The sequence below is a fragment of the Rhinichthys klamathensis genome, unplaced genomic scaffold (genome assembly GCF_029890125.1).
Source record: "Rhinichthys klamathensis goyatoka isolate OS25496 unplaced genomic scaffold, OSU_Roscu_1.1 h1tg000080l_1, whole genome shotgun sequence".
NCBI classification, from domain to species: domain Eukaryota; kingdom Metazoa; phylum Chordata; class Actinopteri; order Cypriniformes; family Leuciscidae; genus Rhinichthys; species Rhinichthys klamathensis.
Genome location: NW_026606622.1, coordinates 442,645 through 466,900, shown reverse-complemented (window position 1 = coordinate 466,900; position 24,256 = coordinate 442,645). Strand labels below are relative to the sequence as shown.

Below are 24,256 nucleotides of genomic sequence, written 5' to 3'. Positions count from 1 at the left end.
ATTATTTCTCAAATTTTATTGATTGTTTTTGTTATGTTGTCATTATTTGAATTGTTTGCTTATTATTTTTACTTATATATATATATTGTTTGAAAAACAAGTTGGTTAATTTTTTTGATAATGCCTGTTAAACTGTTCTTGTCGTGTAGAGGATTAAAATATATAAAAAAATAGTGTTGTCAAATCAATTAATCATGATTAATTGCATCTAACATAACACAGTTTATAAATATATATATGTGCGTATGTGTATACATGGATGGATCAAAAAAGTTCATCAAAGTTGTCCTAAGACAAGAACGGTATTGTTCGAAATTCAAGTACTTTGATGAAAGGTTTTGATCCACTTAAAATTTTGACAACTGTATATATATATATATATATGCGATTAATCGATTTGACAGCACGAATAAAAAGAAATATAGGAAAAAAGTATCAAAATAAGTAATTGAATTTACAATGATTTACATTTCCCCTTATAAAAACCGCTCATTTTGAAGATGCAGTTTCATGCCGTTCTTCACTCCAGAACTCTGTTTTATCTTATCCGCTCATTAATGTCTGTCCAGGGGTCGTGACCTCAGCAGGCTCGTCTCAGCATCATCCGGATGAACTTCTTCAGCTCTTTCTCTTCACGGGACCATTTGAGGAGTCGTGAGACGAGCATGCGTCCGCTGGTCATGTGGGCCAGGGCGATGTATGAGCCGGTGAGCGGCCCGTCCAGCGCGGGACAGGAGCAGTCGCGACCCCCCGGCAGCCAGAGGGCGCTCTGGTCCCCCGCCGCCACCTGATGATCCTGCCAGCGCAGGACACGACTGCGACCCTGAGGAACCACACGCACATCTGACCCGTCCCGAGACCAGGAGCCGATCCGCAGGCGGAACGCTGGAGAGGAGAGGGAGAACCAACAGGAATTACAGTTTTGGTGTGGAATAAAGTCCTAGTTTAAAGGGATAGGTCACCCAAAAATGAAAAAATTAGCCCATGATTTACTGACCCTCAAGCCATCCTAGGTGTGTATGACTTTCTTCTTTCAGACGAATATACTCATTATATTAGTTATATTAAAACATGTCCTGGCTCTTCCAAGCTTTATAATGGCTGTATACTTTTTGAAGTCCATAAAAGTGCATCTATCCATCATAAAAGTGCATCTATCCATCATAAAAGTGCATCTGTCCATCATAAAAGTGCATCTATCCATCATAAAAGTGCATCTATCCATCATAAAAGTGCATCTATCCATCATAAAAGTGCATCTGTCCATCATAAAAGTGCATCTGTCCATCATAAAAGTGCATCTATCCATCATAAAAGTGCATCTGTCCATCATAAAAGTGCATCTATTCATGATAAAAGTGCATCTGTCCATCATAAAAGTGCATCTGTCCATCATAAAAGTGCATCTGTCCATCATAAAAGTGCATCTATCCATCATAAAAGTGCATCTGTCCATCATAAAAGTGCATCTATTCATGATAAAAGTGCATCTGTCCATCATAAAAGTGCATCTGTCCATCATAAAAGTGCATCTGTCCATCATAAAAGTGCATCTATCCATCATAAAAGTGCATCTGTCCATCATAAAAGTGCATCTGTCCATCATAAAAGTGCATCTGTCCATCATAAAAGTGCATCTATCCATCATAAAAGTGCATCTGTCCATCATAAAAGTGCATCTATCCATCATAAAAGTGCATCTGTCCATCATAAAAGTGCATCTGTCCATCATAAAAGTGCATCTGTCCATCATAAAAGTGCATCTGTCCATCATAAAAGTGCATCTGTCCATCATAAAAGTGCATCTGTCCATCATAAAAGTGCATCTATTCATCATAAAAGTGCATCTGTCCATCATAAAAGTGCATCTGTCCATCATAAAAGTGCATCTGTCCATCATAAAAGTGCATCTATCCATCATAAAAGTGCATCTGTCCATCATAAAAGTGCATCTGTCCATCATAAAAGTGCATCTGTCCATCATAAAAGTGCATCTGTCCATCATAAAAGTGCATCTATTCATCATAAAAGTGCATCTGTCCATCATAAAAGTGCATCTATCCATCCTAAAAGTGCATCTGTCCATCATAAAAGTGCATCTGTCCATCATAAAAGTGCATCTATCCATCATAAAAGTGCATCTATCCATCATAAAAGTGCATCTATCCATCATAAAAGTGCATCTGTCCATCATAAATGTGCATCTGTCCATCATAAAAGCGCATCTATCCATCATAAAAGTGCATCTATCCATCATAAAAGTGCATCTATCCATCATAAAAGTGCATCTATCCATCATAAAAGTGCATCTCTCCATCATAAAAGTGCATCTATCCATCATAAAAGTGCATCTGTCCATCATAAAAGTGCATCTGTCCATCATAAAAGTGCATCTGTCCATCATAAAAGTGCATCTATCCATCATAAAAGTGCATCTATCCATCATAAAAGTGCATCTGTCCATCATAAAAGCGCATCTATCCATCATAAAAGTGCATCTATCCATCATAAAAGTGCATCTGTCCATCATAAATGTGCATATGTCCATCATAAAAGTGCATCTGTCCATCAAGCGCATCTATCCATCATAAAAGTGCATCTATCCATCATAAAAGTGCATCTGTCCATCATAAAATGTGCATCTGTCCATCATAAAAGTGCATCTGTCCATCATAAAAAGTGCATCTGTCCATCATAAATGTGCATCTGTCCATCATAAAAGCGCATCTGTCCATCATAAAAGTGCATCTGTCCATCATAAAAGCGCATCTGTCCATCATAAAAGTGCATCTGTCCATCATAAAAGCGCATCTGTCCATCATAAAAGCGCATCTGTCCATCATAAAAGCGCATCTGTCCATCATAAAAGTGCATCTGTCCATCATAAAAGCGCATCTGTCCATCATAAAAGCGCATCTGTCCATCATAAAAGAGCATCTGTCCATCATAAAAGTGCATCTATCCATCATAAAAGTGCATCTGTCCATCATAAAAGCGCATCTGTCCATCATAAAAGCGCATCTATCCATCATAAAAGTGCATCCGTCCATCATAAAAGTGCATCCGTCCATCATAAAAGTGCATCTGTCCATCATAAAAGAGCATCTGTCCATCATAAAAGCGCATCTGTCCATCATAAAAGTGCATCTGTCCATCATAAAAGCGCATCTGTCCATCATAAAAGTGCATCTGTCCATCATAAAAGCGCATCTGTCCATCATAAAAGTGCATCTGTCCATCATAAAAGCGCATCTATCCATCATAAAAGTGCATCTGTCCATCATAAAAGTGCATCCGTCCATCATAAAAGTGCATCTGTCCATCATAAAAGTGCATCTGTCCATCATAAAAGTGCATCTGTCCATCATAAAAGTGCATCTATCCATCATAAAAGTGCATCTATCCATCATAAAAGTGCATCTGTCCATCATAAAAGTGCATCTGTCCATCATAAAAGTGCATCTATCCATCATAAAAGTGCATCTATCCATCATAAAAGTGCATCTGTCCATCATAAAAGTGCATTTATCCATCATAAAAGTGCATCTGTCCATCATAAAAGTGCATCTGTCCATCATAAAAGTGCATCTGTCCATCATAAAAGTGCATCTATCCATCATAAAAGTGCATCTATCCATCATAAAAGTGCATCTGTCCATCATAAAAGTGCATCTATCCATCATAAAAGTGCATCTGTCCATCATAAAAGTGCATCTGTCCATCATAAAAGTGCATTTACCCATCATAAAAGTATATCTGTCTATCATAAAAGTGGATCTGTCCATCATAAAAGTGCATCTGTCCATCATAAAAGTGCATCTATCCATCATAAAAGTGCATCTATCCATCATAAAAGTGCATCTATCCATCATAAAAGTGCATCTATCCATCATAAAAGTGCATCCATCCATCATAAAAGTGGATCTGTCCATCATAAAAGTGCATCTGTCCATCATAAAAGTGCATCTATCCATCATAAAAGTGCATCTATCCATCATAAAAGTGGATCTGTCCATCATAAAAGTGGATCTGTCCATCATAAAAGTGCATCTGTCCATCATAAAAGTGCATTTATCCATCATAAAAGTGCATCTATCCATCATAAAAGTGCATCTATCCATCATAAAAGTGCATCTATCCATCATAAAAGTGCATCTGTCCATCATAAAAGTGCATTTATCCATCATAAAAGTGCATCTGTCCATCATAAAAGTGCATCTATCCATCATAAAAGTGCATCTATCCATCATAAAAGTGCATCTATCCATCATAAAAGTGCATCTGTCCATCATAAAAGTGCATTTATCCATCATAAAAGTGCATCTGTCCATCATAAAAGTGCATCTATCCATCATAAAAGTGCATCTATCCATCATAAAAGTGGATCTGTCCATCATAAAAGTGGATCTGTCCATCATAAAAGTGCATCTGTCCATCATAAAAGTGCATCTATCCATCATAAAAGTGGATCTGTCCATCATAAAAGTGGATCTGTCCATCATAAAAGTGCATCTATCCATCATAAAAGTGCATCTATCCATCATAAAAGTGCATCTGTCCATCATAAAAGTGGATCTATCCATCATAAATGTGCATCTGTCCATCATAAAAGTGCATCTGTCCATCATAACTTTATCGAATAAAATAACTAGCTTCCGGCAGACATATTTGGGTGAATTATCCCTTTAACTTCTGGAACAAGAACAAATGTGGGCGGGGCTTGAGTTTGTCTGTGGGGAATTGATTGGATGGTTGTGGTTTGCTATTGGCTGATCTCATGTGAGTGACAGGTTAAAGCCCCGCCCTCACACCACAGAAACATATAGCCATGTTTTCATGTTCATGTTGAACGTTTCGAGTCGTTCCATCATGACGGGTTCTTCTGGATGGGTTATAACTGGTCTACGGTTACTCACCGAACGGACTCTTGCAGAAGTTCTGCTGGATCTCTCGCTCTCCTGAGTCTGGACTGCAAACCTCACAGACCACAGAACCTGACGAGAGAGAAGAGACAGACTCAGTTCAATTCACATTTATTAGTATAGCGCTTTTCACAATACACATCATTTAAAAAGCGGCTTTAAGAGTCCACATTACAATTTACAGTGATCTGTTATCACAGGTAACTGTTTAAGTTATGTATTTCAGAAATGTACATTATACAAAATCACAGTTAGCTTAAAATGTAATAATTTAAGGCAGAAAAATGAGCTTGTTGAAGTAATGAATACTTGTTTAGCGGCCTCTAGTGGTGATGTTTCAGATTGCAACAAGAGCGCTCGTGTGCGTGCGCGATCTCAGGAGCGAGCATTCACTACCGGCCACACGGAGACTTTCAACACACCGGAGAAAGCATCACACAACATGCTGGAAACTCATGTAAACTCCCACTGCAACATTACAATAATAGGCTACTTTTATCAGCTTGACGTTGAACTAATGCTCCATGCTCGTACCATGATAACGTTACATTTGTGGTGTTATCTAGCATAATGCATTTCACTAACTATTCGTGTATCTTTCACAATCAGCAATGTCAACATAGGTGAATGTATAATATGATAACGAAAACGGTTAGTGACTAGACTGAACAATGTCAGTGTAACAGTAAGATCGTAGGAAGTAACATTACTGTACTGAACGTGTCTGGAAATGTGTATTATAAACAATATGATAATGGGATGAATTACGTTATAGCGTAACGATCCATAACGTAGATCTAGTACATAAAACAAGTATCCTAAAGCACCTTTTCTTATCCTGGAACAGTCTTTTGTATTCATTCCATGTCTCATGTAGTTTACCTTGCTATTTCATTTGAGTTTACTAATAATTCAAAAGCTCTGCCGATGTTGATCCGTGTTTTCGTCCTAAGTCGATCCGATTGACGTTTGGCCTGACGAGCTTCAGCAGATAAAACTTTGTTTTGTTTTGTATATTTATGTGGAGTTTGTGTTGGAGTGTGTGTTGTGCTGGAGGCAGGTCGTGTTTGGGTGTTATCAGACTCCATGTCGTCAGCTGCAGTGCCGTCGCATAGACTGTATATAAGGAGAGAGGCTCGGGAGCGCGCGTGCACGTCACATCCGTTGGATTTCGCGGTAAATCCGACCCGGAGACTTCACATAGAAATAGGAATACTGGCCTTCAGAGGTAATAGCAAAACCCGACAAGTGGATCATTGTAATGTGTGATTACAACCCCTTCACACACAGGCAATAAAAGGATTCATTTTAGAAGAAAAGTTACATATAGCACCTTTAACAAATGATTATAACATTTAGAAAACTGTAGCGTTGGTGCATGTTGACAGATGTGGTATCAGTGGGCGGGGCATCTCGTTCTCCAGGACACGTGATTGGACAGAGATTTGCATAAACCCCTGAGTGCAGGATGAGTCATCAATATTGTTTATTTTTTTAGGAAGACACTAACATGTTTAAAATCTGATCCCAACTTATTATGATGCCATCAAATACTTTAAAAAAAGTTTTGTTTTGGACCAATATTTTAACCCTCTGGGGTCCTTCGGCCCAAATGGACCCGAAGCATTTAAATATATATATTTTTTAAATCATAGCTTTATCGGAATGGTCCGAAATTTGGTGACTTTGTTGGTACTTGGCATTTGAACACCTAAAAAAATTGGGGACAGGATTTAAATAGTCTAAGTGGTTGTAAAAAAAAAAAGTCACACTCAGGACCTTCGGGTCCAAATGGACCCGCATAGAAAATGAATGGGAAATTGGCAAAAATGTGAAAATACAGAGTTATTTTGTGCGTACAATCTACAAATCAGCCACGATCCAGAAAAAAAGCACACAACAGTGAAGGGGTGAATCTATAAAACATCAAGAGTGCAAAACAGACACATCCACACACACACACACACACACAAACACACTTTTATACACATACACACTAATAAATTCAGATTACATATGGGTTTTGAATTTTTAAAATGCTCAGTTTGTCCACCAGATGGCATCCATCTCATTTCAAAAATTGCTTTCATGAGGCCTAGGCTTGACTCTAAAATGAAATACAGCTTTAAAAAAAAAAAAAAAAAAAAAAAATGTTATTTCTATTACAGTTTTTGCCCGTTGCTTGAACACTATAGACACATGCTTAAACCAAAGTAACATAACTTGAAGTTGTTGTTACTATACCTTAAACAAAGTGTAACCATACCTTAAACAAAAGCGCTGCTTTGCACTTTAGTTGCAATTCTGCAACACACTTGCTCCTAGACACTACACACTATTTCATACATAAGACACTTAGTTCAAAAATGAAATCTCAGGGTACCATTGGGAAAACACATCTATTCAAAATACAACACACATTGGTTAATTTAAAAGACATAGACACACACCTGAAAACACTTACTTACAAAAATGAACACCAACCAGCCAGCTACAAAAAGGCCTCAGTTGCAGTTAACTTTGCAAGCATGGAGGCAGGGAGAGCTAGAGGAAGAGGAAGAGGAAGAGGAAGAGGAAGAGGAGGACAGAGAGAGAGAGAGAGAGAGAGAGGAGGACAGAGAGAGAGAGGAGGAGGAAGTGGTCAAAGAGGCCACGCAAGAACCATTATTTCGGATGACATAAGAGCAACTTTGGTGGACCATGTCATAAACCATGGCCTGACAATGAGGGAAGCTGGGCAGAGAGTCCATCCTAATCTAAGCCGCTTCACAGTTTCATCCATAATAAGGACATTCCGCCTGGAAAACAGGTATGTCTTCAACTCTCTACTCTACTCAGACTGTATCTAGAGCATTTACAGTACTGTACCATATCACGTTACTGTATCACATGTATTGTATTCCAGGGTGGCTAAAGCTCCTTTTTCAACAAAAGTGGTAGTTTTGTGAAACATACCATGATAACATGTTGAGATGTTTCAGTACTGTATATGGTAAATACAGTAAAGTTCAGTATACACAGTACTGTAAAAAAGAAGCAAACGAGAACAATTTGTGGTTGCATTTTTCTACAGAATGGCTAGAAGACCTGCTGGGGGAGGACGCCAACGCCTGTTCACCCAACAGCAGGAACTTGCCATAGTGAACCTAGTCAGAGCAAACAATGCAATCCGTCTCCACCAGCTACAGCAACAAATACTTGCAGATAGGCAAGTATTCAACAACATAAATCGAGTAAGCATTACAACTATCAGACGGATCTTGGTAAAGCACAACATGACCATGAAGCAACTGTACAGGGTCCCATTTGAGAGGAACAGTGTCAGGGTCAAAGAACTTCGACATGAATATGTACAGGTAAGTGTTTCAGTCCTTTACATTTACAATAAAGAATGGGTGCACAGTAACAGATGAATATGTACCACTGGATTATTACCACATAGATTCATTCAGAAAGCTACACCGGTATCTGTGTGGTGGGGTGGGTCGGTTCGATTCTGTATATGTAGTAGTGTAAGTGTGTGCTTTGAGTAAAGCCATCCACAACATGTATTTTTTGTTACAGAGAATCTTGGACATGGATGGAGCTGCCCAGCCGCATGAATGTATTTACATTGACGAGGCTGGATTCAACCTTAGCAAAAACAGACGACGGGGACGTAATATAATTGGCCAAAGGGCAATTTTGCACGTCCCGGGGCAGCGCGGGGGAAATATCACATTGTGTGCTGCCATAAGTCTTCGAGGGCTACTGCACCATCATGCCAAACTGGGTCCCTATAATGCGCAACACATAATCACATGTCTAGATGCACTTCATGATGCAGTTGTACAGGATGGACCAGAGCAGCCCAGGTTTGTTGTTGTCTGGGATAATGTTAGTTTCCATCGGGCTGCTCTGGTCCAGAACTGGTTCACCAACCATGATCAATTTGAAGTTCTGTACTTGCCCCCTTACTCGCCATTTTTAAATCCTATAGAGGAATTTTTTTCCGCTTGGAGATGGCGCGTATATGACCGCCAACCACATGCCCGTATGCCTCTTCTGCAGGCGATGGAACAGGCCTGCGGAGACATTGAGGTGAGGTCAATCCAGGGATGGATTCGGCACACAAGGGGATATTTTCCCCGATGCTTAGCAAGAGAAGACATTGCTTGTGATGTTGATGAGATCCTGTGGCCAGACCCCAACAGACGGCAGGATCCATAAGCCCACCTGCGCACAATTGTGTTTTTCTGTGTTTACAGTACTGTATTGTTTGTTTTATTTTTGATTTAACTGAATTTACTGTACTGTAAAATATACTAATGTAATGATTTTGAATTCATTATTTTATTTTTTGGTAGTTGTGAAAACATGCCCTCTATGGAACTGAATAAAAACATTGAAAACAAAAGACTGTAGTTTTTTATATAAAGTAGACTAGTGTGTTGCTGCTGATCTGAAAGTGTATTCATATGATGCAAGTGGGTATCATTTTGTCATCAGAGTGACATTTTGACAAAGGATTGTTAGGTTTTGATAGTAGAGTTTAAATTTGACATAGATGTGAATGGTTTATTTCCCAGTGTTGTGTCTTATTTGCTTGTGTGTAGAGTTTTGACACAATGAGCCAAATTTAGCAAAACGTGTGTAAGCAATAGGCAAAAACTGTATATTCAATGGGGAAAAAATGGGTCATAATTATAAATCATTTTTATTTTTGAAATTATCTCAAAACACCAAAAAAGAAAAGAAAAAATATTATAAAAAACAAGTAAAAAAAAAAAGATAATTTTTTTTAAATAAATATTAATCCCACCCTTCCGGCCCATTTGGACCCGAAGGTCCTGAGTGTGACTCTGAAATGAAGGACCCCAGAGGGTTAACTAAGCTAAAGTTTGTAAACAAACTTTGATGTTGTTTGGGACTCGAACTTGTGCACAGCTGCGGGAAATGTATTATTATTATTATTATATTCCCACAGTGACAGCCGCTCACTTTCATCCGTTACTTCATTTCTAACAGATTTCTGCTCATTCTAACCCGGATAAATTAGCACAGTTAGAGTACATTATATATAATAATGTTCTCCACAAATACGAAGGAGCAAAAAAAAGTAACGTTTTATTTTTTAAATAATTTAGTTGGACGTTCCTCTAAAGTTTTTTAAATGTAACTGCTTATTTCAGAACGTTCAGAGAACTCAAAAGCAGAGATGGGCAGTGTTTTAATTACTTGTATTTGAAATAATTACTTTTGAGTATTTTGTCATTTGTATTTTCCTTAACAAAGAAAAATGAAATGTAATTTGTAATTAAATACTTTTAGAGACTGTAATTTATATATAAAATACTTCAAATACTTATTTAAATATATCATTTTATGTAGCATATATTATCTTTCATCACCTGGCTTAATAGGACCATAGACATATAACATACGAATAGGATTATTATACCAAATTGTCTATCAGTTTTTGGCTAGAAAAATCACGTGACGTGACGCATCCTAGTGTTCACATTTCCGGTTTCTCAGAAGTGGAAGCGTCACAGTTCGGTAAACTTCTATTTTTCTAGAGACTAGCTACATTAAATATATATATATATTTTTGTGTTCACATTTGCTCGAATAGCAAAAGAAAAACACCACAACAGTGTTTTCACAACTTTAAAAAACAGTAAAAATTAAAATAGAGAGAGATTGTTAATGGCAGATTGCTAAAGAAAGAAAGAGCCGCTGTATTAGAAACACCCTCAGCAGCGGTAACTCGGTTTTTTTGTAATATAATACAAATATAGTGTTATAGGCGTAATTATCTTTTATTATGACACTTTGCGCAACATGTACATTAAAAGCACATCTTCTGCACTAAACGATGATATTTCGATATTCTTACGTGTATAATATGCCACAGTTACTCTCGCACTTCAAAAGACTGTACATTTTTTTTGTATTTTCAAATGACAAATTACTTATATTTTAATTTAATACTTTTTTTCACAGCAGTATTTTGTATTTTATGTCATTTGATGAGAAAGTAGGCCTATTTGTAATTAAATACTTTTTGATGTATTTTGTGCCCATTTCTGCTCAAATGTAACATTCCCATAATGTTGAAGAATGATACAAATGGAATGTTTCCACAACGACGTGTTTAATTCATAGGCTATACTTTTTTTTTCATAAATAACATGTTCATTACTTAATTTTGTTAGCTGGGTGATTCAGCTGGAGTTTGATGCTTTGTAAGTGCAATAATAATGTAAACCGTTCAAACCGTTATGCGCGTCGGTTGTTGTTTCCTCCGGGTTCGCGTCTCGTTCTCCGGGAACGCAGAGCTCCGGTCCATCCGGAAACCGGCTGCAGTTGAACATCTCCGGCCACGGGAACCCGAATGCGCTCATGACGGGCAGACACGCGTCCCGCACCGCCTCGCAGAGACTCCGGCACGGGCGCACCGGGACCGGGACCTCCGGTAAACACACGGGCGCGAAGAGCGAGCAGAGGAAGCGTCGCGTGTCCCGGTGACAGTGTTTGCCGAGCAGAGGCAGCCAGGAGGCGGACTGTTGCTGAGCTTCCCTCGCGGTGTCGTGGCCCAGCAGGTTCGGGAGCCGCATCTCCCCGTAGCCGATCCCGGAGCACAAGCTCATCGTGTTCGGAACCGGTTTACACACCGAGCGCACTGCGCCGGAGTCACTCACCGGGTTCACTGTCAGACCTTCATCTTCATCATCTTCATCAGCTGTGGACGGACTGGAAACCAGCAGCACGATCACGAACAGAGAATGAACATTAAACATCGTGGAGACGCGCGTCCAAACTCATGTGTGTGTGTGTGTGTGTGTGTGTGTGTGTGTGTGTGTGGCGTCTCCACATCCTGTGAATCAAACACATCAGCTTCTTTATTAGAGGCAGTAAAACACTTCAGAGGCTCGTGTGAGGTTTTCTGGGAATCTACGTTAGTTTTACTTTAGGCAGTTAAAAACTTAAAACAACGTTAGAAAGTTAGAAAAAAACGTAATTGTAACCATATCTCACAATTCTGACTTTTTCTCACAATTGCAAGTTTATATCTCACAATACTGAGAATAAAATTTTGAATGAAAACTCGCAATTTATATAACCTCAATTTTTTTTAAATTGTGAGATATAAACTCAGAATTGCAAGGGGGAAAGTCACAAGTACGCCCAACACAGAAACCGTATGGGTTATTAAAATCTTGGTCCTGACCTTTTAATTTTTTCAAATATTAGAATGTGTCAGAATAGGTTTGGATCTGATTCAAACACAAAAAAGTCGACACAAATAAACTTTTAATAGACAAAAAAAAAAAACTCATTTAAAAAGTAGTCTTTTCCCTTTCAGAAAAAATAAACAATATTGATGACTCACCCTGCACTCAGGGGTGTATGCAAATGTCTGTCCAATCACGTGTTGTCGAGAACGAGATGCCCCGCCCACTGATTCCACCTGCCTCATTAGGGTCGTATCAAACTTATGCAAGCCAGTTAAACTAAACACCGTAACTGTGACTTTTCCCTCTTTGCAATTCTGAGTTATATCTCATAATAAAAAAAAAAAAGTTTTTGTGAGTTATAAAATTGCAAGTTTAAATTCAGATTTTTTAAATATTTATTTACAATTACCTTCTATTTTTTTTCGTGGGCAGAAAGCTTCCATGGAAAACGCTAGTTCTGCTGTGACAGTGATATCCTTCACCAGCTTCACTTCTGCTGTTCCTCAAGCGGCCACTAGATGGACTCAACACACAAGATGAACACATTTAAATCAGTGACATCTAAATAAAATGATTACGGTGGAAAACCTGGAGTAGCACATAAACAACGGCTGAGTGTGTGTCGAACACACTGCATAGTGTGTGTATTATAACTATATAAATAGCGAAAGTGTTTCTGTCTCTCCGCAGTGTTAAACAGCTGTTTATGTGCTGTATGCACCGTCACTATGAGCATATATATAGCCTATTTATATATATAAACACTAGTGAACTGTTCACATGTGCAATAACAGCATTCACACTGACTCAGGCCTGGCATCTGGAAACGCGCTGCACAAAATAACCAGAATACGAGTTATTTTCTTACACTCTTTGTTTTTAGTGTCCATCAGTTACTCTCACCTGACATTTGAGGAGCAGATCTATATTTAATCTATATTTAACACACAAACACAATCCAGCATCTAATGATGAGCTTCTTAAAGCCTGTCAGTCGCAGTCATAAACTCAACCTTTACACAGTCAAATCTCATCAAAAACTGCAATTATAAAGGATTTCTGTGTGTAAATATAGACAAACACTATTAAATGTGTTGTTTTATAGATGAGTGTGACATTGATATTCAAAGATAAAGACATTAGGTGTTTCTGGCAGAGATAATGAAATGGACACCTCAGTTATTTAGCCTGTTCTCTCCCTCCAGAAGCTTCTGTCGACTGAACACACAGACACACACACACACACACACACACACACACACCTGTGTGCTCGAGTCAAACAGCTCGCTGACAGGAGGAAGATCCTCACTGAGTTACAGGCATTCTGGAGCAAAGAAAACAAATCAATCTCATGTACAACCTGACAGAATGATTCTAGCACTCACACATTAACATATTCTAGAAAATGCTGGGTTATTTCAACCCAAATTTGGGTCAAATATGGACAAAACCCAACCGTTGGGTTAAAATTTTGATTTTGTCAATTTTTGACCCAAATTTGTCCCGGCATTTTATGAGTTCATGTTTCTGAAAGAGTCTCTTCTTCTCACCAAGGCTGTGTTTATTTGATTAAAACTGCAGTAAAAAATCTGAAATATTATTATAATATAAATCAGCTGTTTTCTATGTGAATATATAGTAAAGTTTATTCCTGTGATCAAAGCTGTATTTCCAGCATCATTACTCCAGTCTTCAGTGTCACATGATCCTTCAGAAATCACTCTAATATGAGGATCTGATGCTCAAGAAACAGTTATGATTATTATCAATGTTGAAAACAGTCGTGCTGCTTCAGATTTCTTATGTTATACACTACAATTAAACATTTTGGAATAATCAAGATTTATAAAAAGAAAATAAATGAATACTTTTATTCGTCAAGGATGCATTCAATTGATCAAAAGTGTCGTAAAGACGTTTATAATGTTACAAAAGTTTCTACTTCACTACAGAAAATCCTGAAAAATAAAACGTATTACAGTTTCCACACGGATATAAAGCAGCAGAACTGTTTTCAACATTGATAACTCAATATCTATATCTATAGACCCATAATAGTGTTATTATAGATCTCAGATCAGTGTTATTATAGTCAGCAGATCTCAGATCAGTGTTATTATAGTCAGATCTCAGATCAGTGTTATTATAGTCAGCAGATCTCAGATCAGTGTTATTATAGATCTCAGATCAGTGTTATTATAGTCAGCAGATCTCAGATCAGTGTTATTATAGTCAGATCTCAGATCAGTGTTATTATAGTCAGCAGATCTCAGATCAGTGTTATTATAGATCTCAGATCAGTGTTATTATAGTCAGCAGATCTCAGATCAGTGTTATTATAGATCTCAGATCAGTGTTATTATAGTCAGCAGATCTCAGATCAGTGTTTTTATAGTCAGCAGATCTCAGATCAGTGTTGTTATAGTCAGCAGATCTCAGATCAGTGTTGTTATAGTCAGCAGATCTCAGATCAGTGTTATTATAGTCAGCAGATCTCAGATCAGTGTTATTATAGTCAGCAGATCTCAGATCAGTGTTATTATAGATCTCAGATCAGTGTTATTATAGTCAGCAGATCTCAGATCAGTGTTATTATAGTCAGATCTCAGATCAGTGTTATTATAGTCAGCAGATCTCAGATCAGTGTTATTATAGATCTCAGATCAGTGTTATTATAGTCAGCAGATCTCAGATCAGTGTTATTATAGATCTCAGATCAGTGTTATTATAGTCAGCAGATCTCAGATCAGTGTTATTATAGATCTCAGATCAGTGTTATTATAGTCAGCAGATCTCAGATCAGTGTTATTATAGATCTCAGATCAGTGTTATTATAGTCAGCAGATCTCAGATCAGTGTTATTATAGTCAGCAGATCTCAGATCAGTGTTATTATAGATCTCAGATCAGTGTTATTATAGTCAGCAGATCTCAGATCAGTGTTATTATAGTCAGATCTCAGATCAGTGTTATTATAGCAGCAGATCTCAGATCAGTGTTATTATAGTCAGCAGATCTCAGATCAGTGTTATTATAGTCAGCAGATCTCAGATCAGTGTTATTATAGTCAGCAGATCTCAGATCAGTGTTATTATAGTCAGATCTCAGATCAGTGTTATTATAGTCAGCAGATCAGTGTTATTATAGTCAGCAGATCTCAGATCAGTGTTATTATAGTCAGATCTCAGATCAGTGTTATTATAGTCAGCAGAACTCAGATCAGTGTTATAATAGTCAGCAGATCTCAGATCAGTGTTATTATAGTCAGCAGATCTCAGATCAGTGTTTTTATAGATCTCAGATCAGTGTTATTATAGTCAGCAGATCTCAGATCAGTGTTATTATAGATCTCAGATCAGTGTTATTATAGTCAGCAGATCTCAGATCAGTGTTATTATAGATCTCAGATCAGTGTTATTATAGTCAGCAGATCTCAGATCAGTGTTATTATAGTCAGATCTCAGATCAGTGTTATTATAGTCAGCAGAACTCAGATCAGTGTTATTATAGTCAGATCTCAGATCAGTGTTATTATAGTCAGCAGATCTCAGATCAGTGTTATTATAGTCAGATCTCAGATCAGTGTTATTATAGTCAGCAGATCTCAGATCAGTGTTATTATAGATCTCAGATCAGTGTTATTATAGATCTCAGATCAGTGTTATTATAGTCAGCAGAACTCAGATCAGTGTTATTATAGTCAGCAGATCTCAGATCAGTGTTATTATAGTCAGCAGATCTCAGATCAGTGTTATTATAGTCAGCAGATCTCAGATCAGTGTTATTATAGTCAGATCTCAGATCAGTGTTATTATAGTCAGCAGATCTCAGATCAGTGTTATTATAGTCAGCAGATCTCAGATCAGTGTTATTATAGTCAGCAGATCTCAGATCAGTGTTATTATAGTCAGCAGATCTCAGATCAGTGTTATTATAGTCAGCAGATCTCAGATCAGTGTTATTATAGTCAGATCTCAGATCAGTGTTATTATAGTCAGCAGATCTCAGATCAGTGTTATTATAGTCAGCAGATCTCAGATCAGTGTTATTATAGTCAGCAGATCTCAGATCAGTGTTATTATAGATCTCAGATCAGTGTTATTTTAGTCAGCAGATCTCAGATCAGTGTTATTATAGATCTCAGATCAGTGTTATTATAGTCAGCAGATCTCAGATCAGTGTTATTATAGATCTCAGATCAGTGTTGTTATAGTCAGCAGATCTCAGATCAGTGTTATTATAGATCTCAGATCAGTGTTATTATAGCAGCAGATCTCAGATCAGTGTTATTATAGTCAGCAGATCTCAGATCAGTGTTATTATAGTCAGCAGATCTCAGATCAGTGTTATTATAGCAGCAGATCTCAGATCAGTGTTATTATAGATCTCAGATCAGTGTTATTATAGTCAGCAGATCTCAGATCAGTGTTATTATAGATCTCAGATCAGTGTTATTATAGTCAGCAGATCTCAGATCAGTGTTATTATAGTCAGATCTCAGATCAGTGTAATTATAGTCAGCAGATCTCAGATCAGTGTTATTATAGTCAGCAGAACTCAGATCAGTGTTATTATAGTCAGCAGATCTCAGATCAGTGTTATTATAGATCTCAGATCAGTGTTATTATAGTCAGCAGATCTCAGATCAGTGTTATTATAGTCAGCAGATCTCAGATCAGTGTTATTATAGCAGCAGATCTCAGATCAGTGTTATTATAGATCTCAGATCAGTGTTATTATAGCAGCAGATCTCAGATCAGTGTTATTATAGTCAGATCTCAGATCAGTGTTATTATAGTCAGCAGATCTCAGATCAGTGTTATTATAGTCAGCAGATCTCAGATCAGTGTTATTATAGTCAGATCTCAGATCAGTGTTATTATAGTCAGCAGATCTCAGATCAGTGTTATTATAGCAGCAGATCTCAGATCAGTGTTATTATAGTCAGCAGATCTCAGATCAGTGTTTTTATAGTCAGCAGATCTCAGATCAGTGTTGTTATAGTCAGCAGATCTCAGATCAGTGTTTTTATAGTCAGCAGATCTCAGATCAGTGTTATTATAGTCAGATCTCAGATCAGTGTTATTATAGTCAGCAGATCTCAGATCAGTGTTATTATAGTCAGCAGATTTCAGATCAGTGTTATTATAGTCAGCAGATCTCAGATCAGTGTTATTATAGATCTCAGATCAGTGTTATTATAGTCAGCAGATCTCAGATCAGTGTTATTATAGTCAGCAGATCTCAGATCAGTGTTATTATAGTCAGATCTCAGATCAGTGTTATTATAGTCAGCAGATCTCAGATCAGTGTTATTATAGATCTCAGATCAGTGTTATTATAGTCAGCAGATCTCAGATCAGTGTTATTATAGTCAGCAGATCTCAGATCAGTGTTATTATAGTCAGCAGATCTCAGATCAGTGTTATTATAGCAGCAGATCTCAGATCAGTGTTATTATAGTCAGCAGATCTCAGATCAGTGTTATTATAGTCAGCAGATCTCAGATCAGTGTTATTATAGTCAGCAGATCTCAGATCAGTGTTATTATAGTCAGCAGATCTCAGATCAGTGTTATTATAGTCAGCAGATCTCAGATCAGTGTTATTATAGCAGCAGATCTCAGATCAGTGTTATTATAGTCAGCAGATCTCTGCCACACACACTCTCTCTCTCTCTCTCTCTCTCTCTCTCTCTCTCTCTCTCTCTCTCTCTCTCTCTCTCTCTCTCTCTCTCTCTCTCTCTCTCTCTCTCTCTCTCTCTCTCTCTCTCTCTCTCACACACACACACACACACAAACACACACGCAACTAACCTCTGACCTCCCAGTACCACACCACACACACTCACACTCACATCCTCTGCATGTTTACAGACACGCCCTGTCTGTCATTGGCCAATAAAGCAGATAGCCCCGCCTTCAAACTCACTTGATTGGTTGAGACAGACGTTACTCAAACAAATGTTCTGAAAGCGTCACAGTGTTTAGGGTATTTTATCATTATTATGTTATATATTTTTATATGTAACCCCTCAGGTCCTACTCGACTCGCTCCGAGTGGGTTTCGACCCCGGTGCTCTAACAAGCCCAGCCGCTACTGTCCGTTACACACTCCCCTAAACCCCAGTCCCGCCGGGTCACGGCACCACTTTATCCCCTCCGGGTCCATTTCAAAGAATCGCAAAAGTACAAAAGTTTGGAGATACACTGCTTTTTATAAGATTTGAAAAGAGAACACTGCAATAAACAGTTCCAAAATAAGTATTTCTTTAAATTGATAATCAAGTGTAACCAAAACTTATTTTCTTCTGCTGAACATGAAAGAAGATATTTTGAGGTTTTTTTTCTCCATACAATGAAAGTCAATGGGGTCCAAAATGTTGTTCGGTTCACAATGTTCTTGAAAAGATCTTTTATGTTCCGCAGAAGAAAGAAGGTCAGATCTGGAACGACATCATGAAGAATAAGGGTCAACTGTTGCTTTCAAGAAGTCAAATGAGCAGTTTCTGATTAATTCAGTAATTAGATTCAACTTTATTGTCATTTTTGCAGAGCGCAATACAAAGCCAATGATAGGATGTGAACAAACATATGAACGTTTCATAATATTTAACATTCAAACACACACATCAGTGATTTACCGTGTTTTCTTATTTTTTATTGCATGGTAATATTGCCACTTTTTGAGGGTGAGCAAAAACACACAGATTTTTTGTGTGTGTGTCCCTTTAAATGCAAATGTGCTGCTGCCTACTGGCGCAGGGGGCGGAGTTTCAACAGCTCATGTGTGTGTGTGTGTGTGTTCATAAACTGAAAATGTCAAAAACTTTTAGCCTTTTATGTATTGCCAATGATAATATTATCACTGTAAAAATGTATGGTGATTTTAACGGTAAAAGACTGTAATAATGTAATAATGCTAAGGTGAAAAACTGTTAATTGGTTAACACAGTTTCCGTACTATATACGGTGAATTACTGTGATAGATCTAACTGTACTTTTAATGTAACAGCAAAATTTTACAGCAAAATACCGTTTTTGTTGAAATAACTAAGTTTCTTCATAGTTTTTTTCTAATCAGTTATGTACATTAGGGTTTTATGTTACATGTAATGTTGTTAAATTATTGTTAGTTGCATTTTATAAATTTCATGAGTGTTACCATGATGGTGTTTAGTGTGTGTGTGAATGACACTGTGCAGCTTCAATATATTACTATTAACTTACTTGTGTAAAACTGCTTGTGATGAGCTTTGATTGATCATGTGACTCTCACCTCCACTGTGATTGGTGGTTGTCAGTGTATAACAATGATACGAAACAGATATTAATACTTCAATAGGTCAGTAAATGAACATTATATCAGAAAATTTTAGTTTTTTTTACTGTAAATTTAAGTTAAGTCTGTAAAACCTAAAATGTTGCTACGGTATTTTTTACTGTAAATGTCTGGCAAACACAGCTGGCAGTTTTTTACCGTAAATTTAACGTATTTTTTTTTACAGTGTACTTTAAATCCTTCTAAATTAGCTTCCTTTCCCCATATAATCTTTAAGCTAATAAGGCCGTGTGTCCACCAAAGTGTTTTTAGGCGGCTGAAAACGCCAGACGCTCTGCTGAAACGCCTAGCTGTGGGCGCTAGCTGTGGCGTTAGCTGTGGGCGCTAGCTGTGGCGCTAGCTGTGGGCGCTAGTTGTGGGCGTTAGCTGTGGGCGCTAGCTGTGGCGTTAGCTGTGGGCGCTAGTTGTGGGTGTTAGCTGTGGGCGCTAGTTGTGGGTGTTAGCTGTGGTGCTCGCTGTGGGCGCTAGAGAGCGTTTTGGCAGCGCAGTGTTTTTTCAGTTGAGACGTTTCGTTGCTATGATACAGAATATCCGCAGCACAGTTTACTTGTAACTGATTTCACAGATAATTTGTTTCATACAAATTTTTTTTTGTTTTATCCATGTTGTTCGGTTAGCTCTGCTGGTTGATGTCGTTGTACAGAAAGAATGTTGTGACAGTTGGTCGGTGTGGTATTAGCCCCGCCCCTCCTCCACTGTGATTGGATGGCTGGGTAAAAAGTGACAGAGATGAGCGCTGCGTTTTACCCAAAGTTGAACATCCTTCAACTCTCGGCGACGGTAAAAACCGGCAGGCGCTCAGCGCTTCAGCAGGAAAAAAAACGCTCAGCGCCTCGTTACGCTTATGGCGTTTTAAAAACGCGGCGCTCTCATTGAAAACAATTGAAAACATACGCCAGCCTCGTGAAAAAAAAGCTTTGGTGGACACACGGCCTAAGGAGAGGCTGGAGGAGACTGGAGCTCAGATATACACTACCAGTGGCACTACTGACGCCTGGATGAGGAGAACGGTAGCGAGATGCCAGGGTTATGTTGGTGGAGCTGGGGAGGTAGAGGGACGCCAGAACAGCTGACCCCAGAAAAGCCGACGCCAGAACAGCTGACCCAAGAACAGCTGACCCCAGAACAGCCGACGCCAGAACAGCCGACCCCAGAACAGCTGACCCCAGAACAGCTGACCCCAGAACTGCCGACGCCAGAACAGCTGACACCAGAACAGCCGACCCCAGAACAGCTGACCCCAGAACAGCTGACCCCAGAACAGCTGACCCCAGAACAGCCGACGCCAAAACAGCTGACCCCAGAACAGCCGACCCCAGAACAGCCGACGCCAGAACAGCTGACCCCAGAACAGCTGACCCCAGAACAGCTGACCTCAGAACAGCTGACACCAGAACAGCCGACGCCAGAACAGCTGACCCCAGAACAGTTGACGCCAGAACAGCTGACCCTAGAACAGCCGACCCCAGAACAGCGGACCCCAGAACAGCCGACGCCAGAACAGCCGACGCCAACGCCAGAACAGCCGACGCCAGAACAGCCGACCCCAGAACAGCCGACCCCAGAACGGCCGGCCCCAGAACAGCCGACGCCAGAACAGCCGAACCCAGAACAGCCGACGCCAGAACAGCCGACTCCAGAACAGCTGACGACAGAACAGCTGACGACAGAACAGTCGACGCCAGAACAGCCGACACCAGAACAGCCGACTCCAGAACAGCTGACCCCAGAACAGCCCAAACCAGAACAGCTGACCCCAGAACAGCCGACGCCAGAACAGCTGACACCAGAACAGCTGACCCCAGAACAGCCGACACCAGAACAGGCGACCCCAGAACAGCTGACACCAGAACACCTGACCCCAGAACAGCTGACACCAGAACAGCTGACCCCAGAACAGCTGACACCAGAACAGCTGACCCCAGAACAGCCGACCCCAGAACAGCCGACCCCAGAACAGCCGACCCCAGAACAGCTGACCCCAGAACAGCTGACCCCAGAACACCTGACCCCAGAACAGCCGACGCCAGAACAGCCAACGCCAGAACAGCCGAAACCAGAGCAGCTGACCCCAGAACAGCTGACCCCAGAACAGCTGACCCCAGAACAGCCGACGCCAGAACAGCTGACCCCAGAACAGCCGACCCCAGAACAGCTGACCCCAGAACAGCCGACGCCAGAACAGCTGACACCAGAACAGCTGACCCCAGAACAGCCGACGCCAGAACAACTGACCCCAGAACAGCCGACGCCAGAACAGCCGACGCCAGAACAGCTGACCCCAGAACAGCCGACGCCAGAACAGCTGACCCCAGAACAGCCGACGCCAGAACAGCTGACACCAGAACAGCCGACCCCAGAACAGCCGACCCCAGAACAGCCGACGCCAGAACAGCTGACCCCAGAACAGCCGACGCCAGAACAGCTGACCCCAGAACAGCCGACGCCAGAACAGCTGACACCAGAACAGCCGACCCCAGAACAGCCGACGCCAGAACAGCTGACACCAGAACAGCCGACCCCAGAACAGCCGACCCCAGAACAGCTGACCCCAGAACAGCCGACGCCAGAACAGCCGAAACCAGAGCAGCTGACCCCAGAACAGCTGACCCCAGAACAGCCGACGCCAGAACAGCTGACCCCAGAACAGCCGACCCCAGAACAGCTGACCCCAGAACAGCCGACGCCAGAACAGCTGACACCAGAACAGCTGACCCCAGAACAGCCGACGCCAGAACAGCTGACCCCAGAACAGCCGACGCCAGAACAGCCGACGCCAGAACAGCCGACCCCAGAACAGCCGACGCCAGAACAGCCGACCCCAGAACAGCCGACGCCAGAACAGCTGACGCCAGAACAGCCGACCCCAGAACAGCCGACGCCAGAACAGCTGACCCCAGAACAGCCGACGCCAGAACAGCTGACCCCAGAACAGCCGACGCCAGAACAGCTGACACCAGAACAGCCGACCCCAGAACAGCCGACCCCAGAACAGCCGACCCCAGAACAGCCGACGCCAGAACAGCCGACGCCAGAACAGCTGACCCCAGAACAGCTGACCCCAGAACAGCCGACCCCAGAACAGCCGACGCCAGAACAGCCGACGCCAGAACAGCCGACTCCAGAACAGCCGACCCCAGAACAGCCCAAACCAGAACAGCTGACTCCAGAACAGCCGACGCCAGAACAGCTGACACCAGAACAGCTGACCCCAGAACAGCCGACACCAGAACAGCCGACCCCAGAACAGCCGACACCAGAACAGCCGACCCCAGAACAGCTGACACCAGAACACCTGACCCCAGAACAGCTGACACCAGAACAGCTGACCCCAGAACAGCTGACACCAGAACAGCTGACCCCAGAACAGCTGACCCCAGAACAGCTGACCCCAGAACAGCCGACCCCAGAACAGCTGACGCCAGAACAGCTGACCCCAGAACACCTGACCCCAGAACAGCCGACGCCAGAACAGCCGACGCCAGAACAGCCGAAACCAGAGCAGCTGACCCCAGAACAGCTGACCCCAGAACAGCTGACCCCAGAACAGCTGACCCCAGAACAGCCGACGCCAGAACAGCTGACCCCAGAACAGCCGACCCCAGAACAGCTGACCCCAGAACAGCCGACGCCAGAACAGCTGACACCAGAACAGCTGACCCCAGAACAGCCGACGCCAGAACAGCTGACCCCAGAACAGCCGACGCCAGAACAGCTGACCCCAGAACAGCCGACGCCAGAACAGCTGACCCCAGAACAGCTGACCCCAGAACAGCCGACGCCAGAACAGCCGACGCCAGAACAGCCGACGCCAGAACAGCTGACACCAGAACAGCTGACCCCAGAACAGCCGACGCCAGAACAGCTGACCCCAGAACAGCCGACCCCAGAACAGCCGACCCCAGAACAGCCGACGCCAGAACAGCCGACCCCAGAACAGCCGACGCCAGAACAGCCGACGCCAGAACAGCCGACGCCAGAACAGCTGACACCAGAACAGCTGACCCCAGAACAGCCGACGCCAGAACAGCCGACCCCAGAACAGCCGACGCCAGAACAGCTGACCCCAGAACAGCTGACCCCAGAACAGCCGACGCCAGAACAGCCGACCCCAGAACAGCTGACCCCAGAACAGCCGACGCCAGAACAGCTGACCAGCAAGGGATGTGAGTGACAGCTGGACACACACACACACACACACAACGTCACTGACCGCTGGTCCAATCCGCTTTCGGTCCGGTCACACACACACACACACACACACACACACACACACACACACACACACACACACACACTGTAACCCGCTGATCAGAGCTGATCTGGACTCAGTGCAGGTAAGAAGCATCTGACCATGAGCGATCACACATGAACAAACGCTGGACATATAGACTCCTCTGGATGAACACTGTCGACTGGACTGAGGATCTGCAGGATATTATATCTCATTATTAGTGTAAATCAGGTGATGCTGTAGTTTCTCTCAGTGTTGTGTGTGTTATTGCATCGGCTGCATGTTTCTGTGTGATGGTGTGTGTTTAGTTTCACTTTGGGGAGAAAATAGTTAAAGGTGCTCTAAGCGATGTCACACGTTTTTCAGGCCAAAACATTTTTTGTCACATACAGCAAACATCTCCTCACTATCCGCTAGCTGCCTGTCCCCTGAACACACTGTAAAGAAACGCGGTCTCTGTAGACAGCCCAGGCTCCACAAACAGCAACAAAAACAAACTGCGGCGACCCGCTCCCCGAAACATAACAAACTGTTCCAGCCA

At 41.4% G+C, this 24,256-nt stretch overlaps 3 protein-coding genes across 4 annotated transcripts in view; 1 reads left to right on the top strand and 2 right to left on the bottom strand.

Moving 5' to 3' along the window:
- LOC130085496 (histone H3.3A) overlaps nt 1-24,256 on the bottom strand; it is a 70,786-nt gene that overhangs the window by 25,071 nt on the left and 21,459 nt on the right. The window lies entirely within an intron of this gene.
- Nucleotides 549-11,843, bottom strand: sfrp2l (secreted frizzled-related protein 2 like). Its single transcript, XM_056251273.1, has 3 exons — nt 11,182-11,843; nt 4,917-4,994; nt 549-885 (listed from the first exon to the last, which is right to left on the bottom strand). The coding sequence occupies exons 1-3, from the start codon at nt 11,702-11,704 to the stop codon at nt 581-583; spliced, it is 906 nt and encodes a 301-aa protein (XP_056107248.1). The 5' UTR covers nt 11,705-11,843; the 3' UTR covers nt 549-580.
- Nucleotides 7,902-9,574, top strand: LOC130085490 (uncharacterized). Its single transcript, XM_056251272.1, has 2 exons — nt 7,902-8,278; nt 8,487-9,574. Exons 1-2 carry the CDS (start codon nt 7,997-7,999, stop codon nt 9,129-9,131), a joined length of 927 nt encoding a protein of 308 aa, XP_056107247.1. The 5' UTR covers nt 7,902-7,996; the 3' UTR covers nt 9,132-9,574.